Genomic DNA, 19,146 nt, shown 5'->3' on the forward strand with positions numbered 1-19,146 from the left:
AGAGTCCAGAATTTGGCCCGTGAGTGTGCAGACCGGCGCTGGTCCGCCCCACTACAAATACAGCGTAGCGGATCGAAGCCTATTTTAATCACTGTGTACAAGCGCGTCATAAGCAGAGCCTGATATACCAACAGGAAGAACATTCCGATGGTCCAATTCTTTATTGTATAGGGTGGACAAGTGCACATATTAATGGTATAGCCCATTGAAAAATAGCCGATTCGCATTGAAATACTCTTTCGTACTGAGAACTCTATTTCAGGGAGATATAGCATGCTCGTTTGTACACTGTGTTAAATGGGCTAATGTGTGTGCTCTTCACAATCGACTACAAATCTCGTTCGCTTGAGTCGCATAAACCTCGGCAGTATATCGTGGGCGCCCTCGTACAACACAGCCGTCCTGAAATCTGTGTTCAACCTGGCTACGTCCAATATGATAGTCTTATGACGTTCCATCTTTCCCACGACGTCAGAAAATAAGGCAATCAAATAGTTAATAAGCAAGGTGACGAGTATGACGACGATGAACACGTGCATCACGCTGAGGAGACCCGGTATGGCGCCACTAGTACTAAACGAATCGGCCCGAAGATTAACCATGTTCAGCATGGTCATAAATGTGGCATGGTAACTGTCACCGGAATAACCGATTTCAGGCAAGCAATAGTACATCGCAATGGATCGTGTCGCTTCTGCGGACGCGATAAAGAACATCAGGAATACTACAGAAAATCTGGTCAATGCCGTCAAACAGCGGATCACCCCAATCACGATGTGGCCAGTCCCTGGTAGAAGTTGGACGTAATCAAGCAAAGCCCACCACTGTAATAATTGAATGCTACAACGATTCACTAGCATAACATACCCAAGTGTTCCCTGCGTCCAGTTCTTCACGGTTAGCGTCACAACGGCGTGAAACAGTAGCGACAGTGTCATGAGACAATGAATAACAGGAAAAAATTGCTCATTAATAATGCAGTTTCCCTGATTCATCATAAAATAAGGAATTCGGAATTTCTGAAAACCTACTCTGTGCCAGTTATACATTTTCCAGAGTCCTCTGAAAAAGCTGCCGACGAAAACAAGTCCGAAAAACAAATCCATAAACGCTGCGACGTAAAACAACGACCATTTTCTCACTGAAGAAACCTTATTGGAAGTGGTTCTGTTGGTTGCAATGCACATTTCTGCAGAGCCGAATTCGTCAGCAAGCGTTATACCGATTATATTGAATATGACAAGAAGAAATTGTCCAGCAATAAAAAGCTTCCATGATACCCCTGTTCTTGCCTTTATCCATTTTTTCATCAACGGATGTCCGAACCATTCGCGAACGCCATTCTTTTCCAAATCGGTTTCGAGCATGCGCCGAAGGAAGTAGATTGGCGCTAACAGTCGCCTACTCTCTGGCCCTGGGCATTCATACTCCGTAAGATCGTACCGCACCCTTCGAGCGATCGGAGACTCTGATAGCACTGTCTTGTAGACACCTTCTGTTTCAATAATTGTTTTCAGAAGGAGAAATGTCCTCAGTTTTGCTGCTAGCTCCAACGGGCGCAGCCCTTCTGCATCAACCTGATGTAGGAGTTTTCTCTTGTCCGCGTCAACTGCCAGTGGGGCTAATTCAAGAAGTTTTCCATAAATGTTGCAGAGGTCATGTTCCCTCTCCGGTTGAAAAGCTGCGACCCAAATCAAGGCGTGAACAATAGAATCGCCCTTTCTGTCATGCACATACAAATCTGCACCGTGGTCATAAAAGAGTTGGACCATAGCAATGTCGCCATGAATTGCCGCCAATATGAGTGGAAGCGTTATCCTGAAGCAGCCAAAAATATTGCCTTCGTCACTTCCCACACTTTGTGATCCAGTTCCTATTGTCGGATTTATTAAAGGCTGATTGAGTATTGATGAGCATCCTTTATGCGCATCATCCAATAATGTCTTTACATCCAAGATATTCTGTTTTTGTATTGCCTCAAGAAGTCTTTCCTGCCATTCCGCACATTCATTACTTTTGTTGGCTGAAAAACAATGAGTAAAATCCGCTACGGGAGCAGCCATAGTGCCGCATTCTCCTGCATGTAATTTACCGAGGCTATGTTTGATACTTTTCCTTGCAACCAATCCTGCAAGTTTTTGCAGGACAACTTTGCAATGAACTATCTTCTGAATGATACAGCCACTTTCAATCGGCATGAATGAAAATATGACAGAGAGGCATCAAAATCCATTGATCGATCTTCCTGCTTACCGACACACCTTATAAGTTCGTAAGCCCGAAAGGTAGCATCTTGGAGTCAATCTCGTTGCATGCGACTCTCGCTGGCCATGGAGCAAAACTGAAATCCAGCTTCAACTCTCAACTCAGAGAGTCGTGCTGCAATTCCGAATCATTTGACAGACTATGGAATACCACCAACAGGAAGTTTGTTTCATTTGTCAATGATTCCCCGCGACGCGATCAGAGTAATTGCTTCCGATCAATGCCTTATCGCTTTTAAATACCAAGGGATCCACACCAACCAACCACGCCCTATTCAATAGCAAACATTCCGATATCACATATGGGGTGATATTTGCACTCAAAAACAGCAATTATACAACTTGATGATCGAAATATTTATTGTCACATTTACCTGGTAGTGATATCTGCTTTATTTACAGTCTATTACAAAGCTTAAAAACTCTCAATAGTTTGAACACCAGTCGGACAGCAAAGCTCTAATTGGTTGTGTACAATTGGAATGGGAATGTACAACAACCCTTGTCACGGTAACGTCACCGCGGCAAGTGTTTTAAGTGCTTTGAAGGTTAGGGGGGGTCGATAATTAAAGAAAAATTTCAATTTCTTGACCCGCCATTGTCATTTATTTCTACTAATTCTCGTTTCGAATTGTATCTATGGATGAACTTCAGATGGCAGCACTGGGATCTACAGGTTCTCGCAGTAAATTCCCTACCGATCCATGCCATCTGCTGGTGCGTTGAATGGTATATTGTTCTACAATACATGTAATAACCAAAATAGACCGAGCACTGGGATCTACAGGTTCTCGCAGTAAATTCCCGTCCGATCCATGCCATCTGCTGGTGCGTTAAATGGTATATTGTTCTACAATACATGTATTACCAAAAAAGACCGAGCACTGGGATCTACAGGTTCTCGCAGTAAATTCCCGTCCGATCCATGCCATCTGCTAGTGCGTTAAATGCCTATTGTTCGACAATACATTTAATAACCAAAAAAGACCGTGATAATGTAACAGCAGGCACGAAAAATAATTCCTTCTCAGTGTCAAATTTTACTTTAGCAAACCCTTAAGAAATCGGTTCAGGAGTAAAGAAACACAGTGAAATATGATATACAAGTAATCTACATGTAACCGTGTCTGACAACTTGATGAGGGGATATACAACTGAAAATGGAAGAAATTTCAATACACTGACGAAACGGTTGGACAGGATCCGGTTATTGTATCTTCTTCAACGATTTCAAAATCTCTATCGTGCCTATGACGTGAATCGGGTATGTGATGATTCTCTACATCACTACCAGTTCGACTCAACCCACGCGCCGCTCTCACTCCTTGCCAGACTCTTTGCAACACCGCCGCTCCACGCCGCCGACTCCGTCCATAGTCGTGCAGGTAGTCATGTGACCTGTCTTCCAACCTCTCCTTCTTCAAAGAATACACCCATAAATCCGCAATACAAAGTTAAAGGAACTATGACAATAATTGAAAGGACTATGAGAAATATGTTGACACCGTTGTACTCAATCGGTTTGTAGCTTACATTTAATGCATCACCTTCCGCCATTTTTGGCTGAGAATTTTGGCCAGGGCGCGGGAGCCAGTGACGGTAACACCCGAAAACGAACAATCTCCAGTCAAGAAGCCTTATCGAGCAAAAGTTCTAACGTCTCACGGAAGTACATGTACTACACTTTTGACTGGATGATAGTCAAGAATGATCCACGGATCTCCACTCTGCTCTTTCTTGACATGATATTTGGGCATTGTCGTTCACGTTTCTGCGGGCGATTGTTGTTCTATAAAACCTGGACAAGAAAATGTAGAAAGTGAGAAAATGTTAACTTTGAAATACATCTGTGTGCCCAATGTAAGTGCCTAAATCCTCTCTGCAATGTCAAATAAAGTTCCCATGGATTTCCATAATGAATACGTAATGACGAACAAAACATATGGCGAGTAAACAATAGCTATATGTCAGGTTGGTCCTGTGTATACATTTCCATAAAGCAAACAGCAAACGGATGATTTAGTGTGACATATGTTGTCTTGAATGATTCGAGCATCAAGGAATCATCACATTTCGAAAAACAAAACGAACTGGAAGTCTTACCAGAATACTCCCGTTCTTCTGATTGGTTCCGATCTGGGAACTGCGTCGATGAAGCAGGATCGAAGGGTTCTGATTGGCCAATATGACTGGAAGTAATGTCTTAGTAAATCCCTGAATCGAGCTCCTAGTTTCCTGTTTTCAGCTACATGGAAAGCGTTGAGAGATGTCAAATGCTGCAAAGGTCGCTGTACATGTAATGTACATCGACACGAAGTTTGCCAAAGTCCTACCTTGGAGAATGTGGCTCATCCATCCTCAGGCCCCACTGATTCCTGTAACGACTGCACTGCTGGTGATTTTTTCCGTTCTGAACTAAAAGTGATGTCCTTTACCATAAAAAGACCATGCATGATCCAGTATATACCTACATTTGATCGAGCCTATAAATATAAGTCAATGATTCAACAAGGAATGGTCAATTGGCTTTTATCAGAACCCTGAATCAATGAACGGCCAATTTGCTCATATTGTTTTGTATCAACAAGTACGTGTATGCGATATTATACTGTACCAAAACATTAGCAGTTATATAAGTTTTAATGGTTGGCTAGTGTCTTAATGCCTCATTTGATATTGGAATATTGAGTAAATTACAATCGACCGAATGGAGCGTATACCAGATAATTGAGTGGATTTCCACATGGGGTCGCACTGGACATAGATCTGCTCACTAGATCGCGAGACAAAACAAGTAGATCGACCATGTCTACCATTTTGAAGTCCTCTCCGCCAATCAGTGGGCTTTATGTTTTCGATTTGAAATGTACACGCACATGAGTGTATAAATGCACTGATCCAAAGTAGTGGTCTTAACCCGAAGATCTACTTGATATTTCGTCGATCATGCTATCATCTCGTGAGTAGATCTGCACCATGCAACCGGAAGTTTGTTACTTATTTATTATTTCTTCTTCCCGAGTTTCAAGTGAATTATATGAACGTTTTTTTCTGTTCTTAGAGACTTTCGGCAAGTTCAAAATTCAGCCCGTATTATACTGTCGATTTTACGTATGACATATTCACATCCTGCACAATGTTGCGAGGTAGGCTAAAATGAAAATGATTCTTCCATGGTACTTCTTACTCAAGTATCATTTACATGTTAATCAGTGTCACTATTGCATATTGCGCAAAGGGACTGTGTAAGATATGAAAACACCATACGTAACAACAATACGGATACGTCACACGGGCGTAGATTTTGAACTTGCCGAACGTCTCTATTACCACGCTCTCTCGCAGTTCCTGAGGCGATTCAAAGAGTAAATGATTGAGGAGCGTACTTGGTAGTGAATAATTTATTTGATAATGTGCTTACATATACAGATGATAGCTTTAAACATTGTTGGCTTACTAAGCATACAATCATTTAGGAGAGAGACTTTAGAAGTGAATCGTTGAAAGTATACCGAGTCTCTCTCGGCCAATTCTTTCAAAGACTTTGAAAGAATTGGCGATATTTTAAGAATCAGTATTAAATTATTCTTAAGGTATCGTCGATTTTTGAGAAAAAATCCTACAACGCCCTCCGTAAGTCACTGCCAAGTTGTGTATAAGACATGTTGGTTTTCCATACAAATACAGCTCCCAGCAGAACCGCAACTTCTTAAATCAGGATCATTGAAAAATCATTGAACTGCAATAGACATACAAATATATGTCATTTTACAGCTTTGCGAAACAATGAGGGGAACAATCGATACCGTATACATGTATATACATATACTATTTGTTAACGATCTGTACATGTACTTCATGGTGTGGAGTTTAAATTTGCCGAAGAAATATGTTAAAGGAAGAATGGTGGTTCTTGCCGTGCAATACTAAAAAAAAGAAGAAATATCTCAAAGACGTCAGTCGACTTCCGAAAGCATACAAAATGGTCAAAGCACATTCGCCACACTAGATATTGACAGTGACTTTGTGTAACAACTTTTTCCTAAAAATCAACACCTCCTCTAGTGTCCCGTTCCTTGATGTCCGATGTACATAGGGTAATAGGTCGTGAAGAACCTCACAACTGCGTTGTATAATTTTATCCCCCGCCATGACTTTGTGGTTGTACCCATGCGTCTTACACTGACTGATATCACCATATAAAAGTTTGAAGTAATCCATCGGATGGCATGGAGAGTTTACCATCATGCCCTCGAATGGACGTTTCTTGAGGGGGAATACATCACGTTTTGGGTGTTTGGTTTTCGAGAAGCTGCCAGGCCAACCGACTGCCCAAATATGAGTTGCATCTTTTGTGTAAAATACAATATCGATGTAAGGCCACTTTTCGTTTGGGTATTTGTTACTCCGGACAATTGAACGGTTCTGATAGAACACCAGCACGTTTTGGTGGTACACAAAATACCCAAAGACATCCTTCAGCGAATCGTACGTTTGGATAAGATCGCTTCGATTTTTTATATCCACAAATATATCAATGTCTGTGTCCCATTTGATCATGCCATGGTGGCGCCAACTCCCTAGCAACGAGCCCGCGTGAAGCCAATAGGTCCAGCTCCTGTTCTCGGCCAATCTCACAAAGTCTCGTAGATTATCTATCATGGCGGTGTGTTCCGCTTCCGTGATCCTCCCTTCGATCATCTTGCACGTGTCTGCCCCATTAACACTTTTATCACACGTGTAATTATCAAAAGAGGGCGTCCGACCAAAACTGCTAATATTCTTCCAGTTTGTATCATTTTTTGTTACGTTTACGCGTGTCGTAGTCATTTTTCGCACACGTTCGTATTGAAATAAGTGTTTGTGTATACTGCTACCGTAGTTATAAAAGCTGAGGAAAATCGTCGCCATAAGAATTGTTGTTGCCGTCAGGAGGACCACCGACCTCTTCCCACGGACTGGAAACCCGACCATGCTTACCTAAAATAGTAAAAGACGAATTTGCGTCAGAGTAGTTAAACCAATTGCAACGAACACACAATCCAATGTATAAATATGCCCACCCCGGATAATCAAAATCATGAACCCAGGGCAATACAAAAATGTATGGCCAAATAAATCCAGGTTCCGAGTCATGCATCTCGTATTCCTGAATTCTGAGTCCCGCAAAATGGCTCTCCTACATCTTGAGGTTTTTGCATCTTATCAAGATCTTATCAAGATTTAAAACCTTGGCATATATGTTCTGCTCTGGCACTATACTCACCTATAGCCTCACATGCATCTCCCGCAGGACTAGTAAAACTGATAAAAAAACTGTAGGACATTGGCCTTGTAAGTAAAACCCCTGGGCCCTATATCATTTTCAATGGCTACATCTTCGAGAGAAGATCAAAATCTCCAACTCTGAGAAGAATCTATTGATAGGCCTGTGTACACTAGTAAAATATTAGCAACATTTTTACAACATTTCCAGTTGCAACAAATGTTGCAAAAATGTTGCGTAGTGTGTACAGAGCAAAACGCGTCTTACAACATGTTGTAAAATTGTTGTAAAATTGTTGCAAATTAAATGCAATGCAATTCTTTGTTGCATGTTGTAAAAATGTTGCAAACTCTTCAGCCAATCAGAAATAGGATTTGCGTCATGTGATCTACCTGAGGTCATGTGACTTGAACAAGCGGCTGGTATAGCAACTCTCAAGTGAGTGTCTTGCTTCGTAATGGTTGGTGAAACATTTTCAAAAAGTTCTTCGAATACAGTTTCATCCATTCGCAGGAAGTCATTTTTGTATGATGGCTTGTCCGTCAGCCGCAACTCCTTTAACAGGCAGTGATATGCCCCATGATCCACCCATGGAGGTATTATTAAGACCTCCATGATCTTAATAATACCTCCATGATCCACCCTCATTTTGATCAAGGGCCTAGTCCATACTCTCTTTGGTTTAAATTCGCCGCCTCTTTCGCCTCTCAACAATGACAACAAAAATTGCTGCAGAAGCACTCAAAACACATCTTCTCTCCTTGGAATCATCCATTTTCCCTCCAAAATACCTATTTTCTCTTTGTTCCCGTTAAAAAGTTTGCAACAATTTACCAACATCTATACTATAATGCGCGTTGTGGCCGCTATTTAGGAGGTAATTTTTGTTTCAAAATTGGGCCTTGGAAATGCGTCGAATTCTTGCAACCTTTGGCTTCGTAGGTCTGGATCATACGTAAGAGTGTCACTGAGGGTGTCATACGTCGAATATCTTCGTGGTTTTAGAATAAATAACAACTTTTCAGAGAGTACGTCGACTGGAGAGCTCCGCTCATTCTCAAAAGCATACACAAACTTCACGCATATTCTCCCTGCCACATCAGTATTAGCTTCCAGCACGTATGTAGTGCTATACAACCTGGTCCATGGTGCAGGGTATTAGCAGGGAGATTAATGATTAGCCTGTGTTCTATTTTAGTTCTATTCGAGAAACACTGACCTGAGTGATAAGGATGGTGCAGGGTATTAGCAGGGAGATTAATGATTAGCCTGTGCTCTATTTTAGTTCTATTCGAGAAACACTGACCTGAGTGATAAGGCAAATTCTGCAGAGTGGCCTACCGGAACATGCAGTCAGGGTATCAATAAACAGTTATGCCAGGATGGACAAAATATGTACAGTGGCCAGCGCTTGCTCTTTGATTTATTCTTTACTGACTGATGTTGTCAGTTTGAATTGCGTTCTGCATCTCTCCATGCGCCTGGCTTTGGTCCGACAGTGGCATTAGGTACGGGAGTGGGTAGGTGATATGCCTAATATGTGTGGCCTTATTTGGAACAGGACCTGCTGTCACTGGTCTCAATGCATTGTGCAAACTAGCGTACTCCAATCAATCTATAGGGGGTTGCATGTAGATAGCAGCAATAAGTCCCTAAATGCAGTTAATTTCGTGTTTAACCTTTAATAAAACTTCAGTAACGTTAGAAATTTAATGTAGCTCAATCATCGTGCCCATTTAACTAATGTATATTACATTTGATCTTTGCCCGCTCCATGGGTATATGCTAGTGTTGTAAATGTTGCTAATTTGTTGCTATTTTGTTGCTAGTGTACACAGGGCCTTAATTGTTGTAAAAATGTTGGTAAAATGTTGGTAAAATGTTGCTAACATTTTACTAGTGTACACCCTGCTTTCGGCTATCGTGATCCAATCCGAATGCACACGTAGATTAGAGTTATCACTCTGCGTACTTGAAGCAAGGGAGTGTTGTCATGAAAATCTTTGAAAGTAGAAAATGTGATCAAGCATTATTAGCCAAATTAGGAATAAGCTACGTCTCAGCGTCACAGTACCTGCCTGTATATTCCAAATAAGTAAGTTCGTAAGAAATCCCTCAACGATTCTGTCAACTATAGCGCCACTTTTCTGCTTGTGACAGTCCAAATGTAGGCCTATGCCTTAAGGGCAGTGCGTCTCCTCCTCGGATATCATGGATATGCTACGCATACAACGGCTCTACATATTTTCTGTGAGAATTATTTCATAAATTTTAATCCTGGAGACAATGTCGAGATTCGCTCAACGAGAATGAGGTCACAGACAAAGGATTCAAGTGATTAATCATCGTATTTGAGAGAGTCTAGGCCAAATCTTGAATGTTGAGTATCAGCACAAAAAGCATTGTCCCAAAACAATTTTAATAAAATCCACAACCTGTATACTGGATCTACCCTGGGGAGCACGAGGCGCACTCTCCCCGAAGTACTTTTCGTAACCCAACAGAAGATGAGCCCCGACTTCAAATCTGGAGTAATGGCCGGAATTCGGGCCGGTGTGACAGCGGGTATAGTCCCCCTGGAGTCATAGTCCGGTAGCATTGTATTTGACCAATTAAGCAGCATGATCTATTGTACCGCTAACCCTAACCAAAACATTTAGCAATGCGGGCTATTGTTACACGGACTATCAGCCCTAGGACTACTATCCCAGTCACACCGGCATACTCTGGCGCAGTGATATAAGCCTATATACATGTAGTGTGGTGATTTGGAAAAAGGAAATTGGGGTTCACATTGCATGGTGCACGTGACAATATGCAGGTTTTGCAACCCATCCGACGACGACGAGGTCGTTGTGTCATTTATTCGTTCTGATCTAGATCATTTACACGACATTCGTAGGAGTCATATTCTGTTTTATTGTGCGAGGAATTGTCAGATGAAGTCGTCAAACATATACATGTAGTTCCTCTTTCGCCGTTCGTAGCTCCTGGCAAGGGTTGCTAAACCTGTCTACAAACGCTTTCCGTCAGGTGTATTTTTGACATTTGTTGTCAGAAAATAATATCGTTTGACACTTCGGGCTAAACTCTCTGAAAATCCTTACCTTCCCTGAAAACGGAATACTACGGTGCGTCTTTTTGTGCAAAATCTTAAAGAAAACTGATTTAGATACAAGTATCATATACATATACTCACTTTTCGTTCTTGCTTTGATAATCCAAAATGCTGACTGAGCGAAATGGCGTTAGACAAAATCGTTATAACGGTAATTTAATGCTCGGCATACATTTGCCTAATGGAACGCCAAATACAAAATTAAAAACCGTCGCCATGGCATAAATGCGAAACATTTATTGAGTATTGGTTTTCGATAGTCAAGTAAACATATACGCCTTTTTTGGTGTACAGTCTGGTGCATTCAACAAAACACTTCCTCGGTCAGAACTTAACTGATTATGAGGTTAAACAATAGAATGATGTATCATCCACTATATCAAGCACGACATTCGATAAGTTTGAGTCTCTTCAGTTATCGATATAAGCCCACAGTAACCATTGGATACCCCGCTATCTGCAAGTTAGAATTATTGCTTTGATTTGCCACCACTTGAACTCGGCAAATGCTGGAACCGAATCATAACGATCAGCAATTCTGTGGGTGTTTTCTTTCGCTTACTTCGCGATCGCTAATAACATAGAAAAGAAAAGAAATCGCAAAAATACTTTTCTGATTGGAAGAACCGGAAGAGATTTGGTAATCCGCCAAAATGATTTTTCAGCAGAAATTATCGCATATCGCAGAAAAAGTCAAAAAGAAACGGAAAAATTGTCGCATTTACAGTATACATGTATATACTGCAAGAAGAGACGTTTCGTTGTGCCAAATCTAATGCGAGGACTGTGCATTACTTCGGAACTAAACATGTGAATGGTATATAAGGGCCGTTTAGACGACGCGAAAAAATCCGGATGCGTCCCGAATCCGGATTAATTTTTCGTCGTGTAAACGCAAAAAGATCCGGATCAATGTGGTTGCATCCGGACTAAAAAGGTACCATCGCCTTGGGTGGTTTTAATCCGGATTCATCCAGATTCGATCCGAATGCGGTCTTTTCGCCTGTCGTCTAAACGGCCCTATTTTCGACATAAGTATGATGCATACGGGATTGCCACCTTCCCCTTATTTATCAAGCGGTCTTAGATTGGTAAAACTAGAACGAACACAGGTTTTCTATAGCCCATGAAGGGTCCTCAAAGTCGGCCGTATATTCGGTCGTGAATTGGCCCATTTTCAAAAGGTTCCCACGAATACCGATAAAAGTTTCAAGTTCGCATCCAGGCACCGGCTGTTTTCAATATGCACCCTTCGATTTTTGTATAAAGCGAAAGCGTATCAAAAACCATCTTGACCCACAATGTATTGACACGCATGGGCGCGGTAACGGAGGCAATACCGCTGGCGGATTGTGGCATAAGGTTCCAGACCTGTCAATTAGACGCGTGCATGTTTTTAACTATCAACTACATATTTGGAGAGGTATTGACAAAATATTTGCTGTGGCAAGTCTACAGATATAAAGAAATTGTTTGATGAAACAATGAATTTTGAATTTTTCTGAACGACAAGGCGTGATAATTTCAATCGAGGCACACCAAGAGTCGACATCGAGAGCAGGGTGTCGCGGTATCGAGTCATCAGGGGCCTGGAATTCTTTCAGTGGGCACGCGTCCAACGCTTGGACCCGGACGGGATCCATCCCACCCAGGAGACCGCCGAACACTGGGCAACGGAGATACTTCGAATCACGGTCCTTCTGTGTTAAGATGTTGTTGTACGTGATCCTTTAGTTACACAAGGGGTTTCCTGTGTACTAAAAGTAAAAAAAAAAAAAAACTCCAGTTGTTGCATCTATTTCTAAAAAACAGACATGGCAGCGGCACGCCCGAAACTCAATGTTTTTTTCAGGGGAGTCCTCCGAGGATTTTGCGATGGTTTAAGAGGTATGAACTCTTTCACCCCCTGTACCTAATGATGCGGCCGTTGCGGTTCAGAGGCGTCATCAGACGTTGCCTCTATTTCTAACCGGTCGAGCCTTCATGACGTATGATACCCTGCCCGCTGCGACCAAGGCTGACTATAACCTGACAAAGCAAGCCCTGAGGGACAGACTCGACCCTCAGGAACATGCCCTCCTGCGCCGCCAGGAGTTTATGACCCTGGTTCGTAAGTCTGATGAGGCAATCTCCGATCGAACTAAGGGTAATACGTAAGGCGGCCACGGCTTTTGCGGATTTTCCCCAAGTCCAGAGGGATCTCCTGTGTAAGGAGCAATTTATGAGAGGGGTCGGAGAGGCAGAACTCAAACTGCACCTCCTTACACACAACCCGGCCACACTCAGAGGCGCTGTCCAGCTGGCGGAGCAGTACCTCCAGGTCCGTAAGGTCGGCCTTCTCCAACCGGCGCCTGAGGCCGCCGTCTGCCGAGTACGAGACCAAGAGGATGAAGGGGTTCCCTCTCTTCAAGGACAAATTGGCGAGATGGATGCCCTACGCCAGGATGTAAAGAAGTTAACCGAACAAGTTCAGAGGATGATGCTGCAGCAGCAAGGACGTTGACGCGGCCGTGCACGAGGGAGCCGAGGTAGTCGTTGGGGCAGAGGTGGTCGAGGAAAGGATCGGCAGCCACATGACAGGGACGGCAGCCCGACCACCACGACTACGGTTCGCATGATCGTAGATACCATGACGACGGCAACTCAAGAAGTACAGGAGCTCAGACAAGGGGTTCCCTGCCTGATGCTCAACCCAATGGGCAGTTTAATGACCGCTTCAACGGACACTGCTATAACTGTGGCCAGTACGGCCATAGGAGTGCTGACTGCTGGCAACCCTGGCAGTCGGAAAACTAATCTGTGCTGCTGATGAGGGTCGGTCGGCAGCCCGGCATACCAAAAAGACTCAAAAAATCATCCCCAGGGTTTTAGTGAGTGTTGGAGATCGGCAAGTCCCCATGTTGTTCGACACAGGTGCTGACATCTCACTTATGCGTGACGACGTATGGAGCTTGTATCCCCCAGATGAGAGAGGGCCGTTGGTCCCACGGTCAACAGCGATCTGGTCCGTGTCTGGAGATATGTTACCCGTTCAAGGAATGTCTAAAGTCCCAGTCATCCTAGGAGCCCTGCGGTTACAACACTCTTTTCGAGTGGTGAGAGGCATCGATAGCCCTATCATTTTGGGATGGGACTTCATGCTTGAGTATGCCGTGACTGTGAACCCTCAGAGAAAGGAGGTCACCATCCAGGGTGTCCCTTTCCCACTGCTTGAAGCGGCAAGATTGCCAAATGTCATCACGGCTAGAGCCCTCAAGTCAACAACGATCCCGGGAAGGACTGAGGTGATCATCCCAGCCTATTTGCCGTATGGCCCCGGACTTCCAAATTTGAGCTATGAGAGTATTCTAGAATCGAACAACTCGCCAGGATTGGTCGTCTCGCGGATAGCAGCGGCAGTGGAAAACTCCCTGATACCTGTTCGTATTATGAATCCGGAGTTCGAGCCTTTAGAAATCGTCAAAGGGATTTGCCTTGGAGATTTCCATTGCCTGGCTGGAGACCAAGCCAATGTGGTGCGACGAACGTATGAGCTGATGGAGGAATTCCAGCGAGAAGAGCGAGAAGAAAGAGCTGAGGCAGTCGAGAGTGAAGGGGTTCCCTCCGTCGATCTGTCTGGTTGCAAGCTCAAGAAGGGGCAAATGCCACGTTTGACAACCCTGCTGAAGAAATATAACAACATATTCAGCAAGACTCCAAATGACGAGAGGCCTCACGGACCTGGTGGAGCACCGTATCGATACGGGAGACGCACGGCCAATCAAGCAAGCAGCTCGTCGACAACCCTTAAACGTGAGAGACGAGATGGAGGAGCAAGTTGGCGACATGCTTAAGGATGGGGTCGTGGAGCCCTGCTCCGGCCCATGGTCGCCCCCAGTGGTCCTGGTGAGGAAGAAGTCAGGAGCGTTCCGGTTCTGTGTTGATTACAGAAAGTTAAATGCCGTCACCAGAAAAGATGCTCATCCGCTCCCTAGAATTGATGATTCGTTGGCGTCTATGTCTGGCGCGGCTTATTTCAGCAACCTAGATCTGATCAGTGGCTACTGGCAGGTCCCGGCTGTAAACAAGGATCATAGGGACAAGACAGCGTTTTCAGTGGGTAACAATCTGTACCTATTTACTCGGTTACAATTTGGTCTCTGTAACGCCCCGCCACTTTTGTAACGGATGATGGAACTGGCATTTGCTGGGATGAGCTGGAGAGTGATGCTGACTTACCTCGATGATCTGTCGATTTTCACCAATACCTTCGATGAACATTTTGAAGTGCTTGAGGAGGTTTTCAAGAGACTGCAAAAGGCAGGGTTAAAGCTTCAGCCAAGTAAATGTCACTTGTGTAGGGATCAGATCATCTTTCTTGGACACCACGTGAGTCAGAAAGGAATCAAACCGGACCCGAATAATATTCAGAAGGTCAAAGGCTGGCCTGTTCCGGAAACGGTCAAGCAGGTCCAAAGTTTTGTAGGTCTGACCTCCTACTGCCGTAGATTTGTAAAGGGATTTGCAAAGATTGCTAAACCCCCGATCCAACTAACGGAGAAAAACACAGCCTTCGTGTGGGAGGCAGCCTGCCAGGAGAGTTTTGAGACGCTGAAACAGAGATTGATATCACCGCCAATATTAGGATTTCCAAGATGGGGTGAACCATTTATCCTTCACACCGACGCATCTGATTTTGCGGTTGGATGTGTTCTTGGCCAGATCCAAGATGGCGAGGAGCGCGCTATCTCCTACCATAGCAAAGCCCTCGGCGCCACAGAAAGAAACTGGTGCACGTATGACAAGGAGTTGTGGGCAATTGTCTGGGGTCTCCGGCAAACCCACATCTACTTGTACGGCTCGCAGTTCGCCATGAAACAGATCACAAGCCGTTACTGCAGCGAACCAAACTGCGCTGGGATGCGGACGTCACCCAAAAGAGGACCCGGTGGATGAACGAGCTCAGTACGTGGGGAGACGGAGAGATTAAATACCGTCCAGGGTTGAAGAATGGGAATGCTGATGGCATGAGTCGATGCCACCCTGTGCAGACCAATGAGAAACTGGGGGATGTTAGAAAGGCATTACATGTATTTACCTCCCCTCGAAAGGATGATTCACTGGGGGATTTATCTCCAAAGGAGCCCAGATCTCCGGTGACTGACATTGACAAGGTAGCAAGGGTGATAAAGTCAGGGGTTCCCGCTTGTCCACCTCTTACCACAGGCGAAGGTGTTAGAGTAACTTCGCTTAGACAATCTGCGGATACGACCCGACCCGTGGAATCAATCCAGACTCAGCAGGAGTTGGACCCAACCATATCTCAAGTGTACCGATGGGTCTCAACCACTGATAGGCCCAATTCGGATGCCGTCAAGGACGAAGGACGAGACCTACGGACCTATTGGCAAACGTTTGAGGATTTGGTAATTAAGGACGCCATTTTGTTAAAAAAGTTGACCCCTCCCAAGAAGAGGGACAGTTTCAAAGTAACACTCCCCAACGAGCAGTAACAATTTGAACACATGCGGCAAAGCAAAACAGTTATTCTGTACATATTTTTATTGTCATATCTTGTTTCTTTTTGATACAGTCGACAATATAAAACATTCAATTGTTAACTGGCTGAAATTAAACATGATTTCTGCCAGACGATGTTGCTTTTGGTGATCTCTACACTCGGGCTCAGCCCATACATGTATGCAGCACTTCTGCAAAGTAATTTCAAATAATTTGATATGATGCTGGAAACAATATTTGCAGGCCATGGCATAAGACATCGAGTACATCTGTGAAGGTATGGTATCCGAACAAGGAAACACAAAATCACCAGCATCGACTGACTAAGGACACTTTGAAAAAACTTTCAGAAACACAATATTTGCCCAATATAAGGTCAGTCTTGAAGCCAAGAGTACCAACAGGGAGAACTGAAGGAAAGCTTTCCAGCACATGGTCACATCAATAGGTCATGACCCTCATGAACTCATACTCATAGGACAATATCTGTGCCCTGCGCCTAGCAACGGCAGTCAGCATCCGTACAAAGTTGCACTAACAGGACCTAAAGTTACAGTTTCTGAGTAGCCTTTTAGACGAAAATCTCCACCTCAACAAACATATACAAGATGGATTTTGAAGATAATCTCCTTAGTCTTCATCATAACTGGTGCAGAGAAAAAATAACTCTCTATCATATCAGTAGGCCTACTTGAAACACATTTTCAATATGAAATAAATAAAACCCTATTGATTGACAATTGTCTATTTTTTGGTCGCAGTGGTTCCGAATCCCGAGAATCCCATGATGGCCGCCATGTCAGATTCGTCATCCCCGTCCATTGTCTCCTCCGCTTTCCTCTTTCTATCTTTTCGTTTTTCTTTCCTGTACGCTTTCTGTTTTTCTTCCTGGAAAAAACAGTTCAGTGCACATTTCAGTTTACTGCCACTTGATTCTATGGGAAGGAATGAAGCTACATGTATCATTAGAGATGTCTAGAATGTCAAACTTCCTTGAAGCAGAATAACTCTGGTTTTCCAATCAAGATAAAAAAACGGTGAATTCTGCACCAAGACCCAACATGAAGAACAACACTCAATATTATAGCAAGTGCAATGCCATCTATACGTTGATTGTTCAAATAAGACCCACGTGGGATATCAAGCAGTTTTTCTCTGCAGTGAGGTCAAAATTAACTGCTCTTTATCATGTTGGTCGGCATGTCATCTTTCAAATAACGATACTTCACTTTCAACTGTGACTGACATTACCTTGGACGTTAAACTAGATTCTTTGTATCTTGGCCAGGGAGAGAAATATGAGTACGAAGCCTGTGATGCACCTCTTCCAGGGCAAATGATAAGAGTTACTAGTCCAATAACACATATGGCACCAGACCATAGTGGCAATGGAGCATGCAATTGGTCCGATAAATATTCACAAGAGAGATCACAGATGACGACAATCATTGTATTGTAACCTCACCTCTTCTCTCAATTCTTTCATTCTTTCTTCAAAGTCATACTCTCTTTTCTTCTCTTCCTGTTTCTTTTTATTTAACTCGAATCTTCTTTTGACTTGGTCTAAAGACGAGCGCTCCACTTTCATGGACATGCCCAAATTTCTCTGATCTGAAAATCAGAAGAGAACAATCTTGAGAATGGTTTACTTAACATCGCTAGCCACGTTCAAAATGTATCACAGGACATGTACATTTCTTTGAGATTAGATTTGGTCAGAATGTGGGTAAAAATCAACAAAGATGCACTTTACTGCTTTTAACGTTGCATTGTACTCGGCATTGACCAACATATGACATATATAAGAATTTTGAAACCAATTTGGGGGAGGGCTGTGCCAAATCATTGCTCAGTTTCAACTGAACTGAAGTCAGTTCCTTTAAATCAAACAGATGGCATCCTGGCAAAGCTGATTACTCGAAGCTGTTCTCTGTATAAACTCACGTTTTTTTCCATTAATGTGATCTAAAAAGTTGATAGAGTCCTTCACTACACAGTCACACACATTGCAGTAGTAGCCCCCTTGCTGGGCGGCAGGGGTTGTCTTTGTTATCACTACAGACTTGTTTAATTTGGATTCCAAGTCCACCTAAAAAGAAACACAAAACGAAGTTTAAAGTGAGCCAAAGCACAAATGTCACAATTCAAACCTCTTTTCAACATGAAAGTACACTCATGTTCTGGTGATATTTTACCAAATTAAACTTTTTCATAACATCTACCCACCTTGTATTCTCGAGGTTTGAGCATTTCCCGTTTGACGGGGGCCTCTTTCTTATGGTCATCGTCAAGTTTCTTGAGTTCCTCCTCAATTCTTTCCCTGGCGATTCTTTCATATTCTTCTCTGTCCCACTTTCTCCTGTGGTCCTCCACTGGTTTGTTCTGAAACAACAAAAGGAAGCAATCAACTATAGGTACGAGAAAGTACATGCATGACTTAGGAATAAAAATCAAAATGTATGCCCAGTCATTGGACTTCGGTAACAAATCATGGGTGGCAGACATGGCTCACCCGCGCCGCAACAATGACATCCATAGAGTATAGACATACACAGTCATTAGAAGACACAGACGTTTTATTTGGGAAATGACAGGTAACACGTTTCACACGGAACAGAGGGTCACTCTGACTCACACGACTCGCTTATGACATCACATTCATTATCAGTACAGAATTTATCTTATCTTGGCTCAGCCTCAGGCCTTCTGATAATGCACGACATATGTACACAATGTACAGCAGAAACATGCTAAACCAAGCTTTGTTTACATTATTTACACACAGATTATTCGATTGTTAGTAGACGATGCACTAAAGTATTAACATCTATATCAGCTTGAATATGTTTTAAATCATTCGAACAAAATTCCCATAAGTTCGCCGTGTTTATCATGCCTTTCGAGCGATGTTTTTGAAGGAAGATTTCACTTACTCCCTGGGACGACGCCATGTTTTATTTCAGCGGAGTTGCGCATGCGCGGTTATGATGAAGTTTAAA

The 19,146-nt window shown here is 43.3% G+C and overlaps 2 protein-coding genes across 2 annotated transcripts; both read right to left on the minus strand.

Moving 5' to 3' along the window:
* Positions 1–5,669: 5,669 nt before the first annotated feature.
* Positions 5,670–10,783, minus strand: LOC135493506 (ribitol 5-phosphate transferase FKRP-like). The gene is made up of 2 exons (XM_064780885.1): positions 10,730–10,783; positions 5,670–7,244 (listed from the first exon to the last, which is right to left on the minus strand). Exon 2 carries the CDS (start codon positions 7,236–7,238, stop codon positions 6,270–6,272), a length of 969 nt encoding a protein of 322 aa, XP_064636955.1. The 5' UTR covers positions 7,239–7,244; positions 10,730–10,783; the 3' UTR covers positions 5,670–6,269.
* A 5,388-nt stretch (positions 10,784–16,171) lies between these two features.
* On the minus strand, positions 16,172–19,115 carry LOC135493405 (zinc finger matrin-type protein 2-like). Its single transcript, XM_064780735.1, has 5 exons — positions 19,081–19,115; positions 18,374–18,529; positions 18,092–18,236; positions 17,613–17,758; positions 16,172–17,035 (listed from the first exon to the last, which is right to left on the minus strand). Exons 1-5 carry the CDS (start codon positions 19,096–19,098, stop codon positions 16,892–16,894), a joined length of 609 nt encoding a protein of 202 aa, XP_064636805.1. The 5' UTR covers positions 19,099–19,115; the 3' UTR covers positions 16,172–16,891.
* Positions 19,116–19,146: the final 31 nt, after the last annotated feature.

Source organism: Lineus longissimus, chromosome 9 (genome assembly GCF_910592395.1).
Source record: "Lineus longissimus chromosome 9, tnLinLong1.2, whole genome shotgun sequence".
Classification (NCBI taxonomy): domain Eukaryota; kingdom Metazoa; phylum Nemertea; class Pilidiophora; order Heteronemertea; family Lineidae; genus Lineus; species Lineus longissimus.

Coding starts and splice junctions, on each gene's coding strand:
- LOC135493506 (XM_064780885.1), bottom strand. CDS start 7,238: ATGGTCGGGTTTCCAGTCCGTGGGAAGAGGTCGGTGGTCCTCCTGACG.
- LOC135493405 (XM_064780735.1), bottom strand. Junction 17,759..18,091: donor TCACATTAATGGAAAAAAAC/GTGAGTTTATAC, acceptor TCTGATTTTCAG/ATCAGAGAAATTTGGGCATG. Junction 17,036..17,612: donor TGAAAGAATTGAGAGAAGAG/GTGAGGTTACAA, acceptor TGTTTTTTCCAG/GAAGAAAAACAGAAAGCGTA.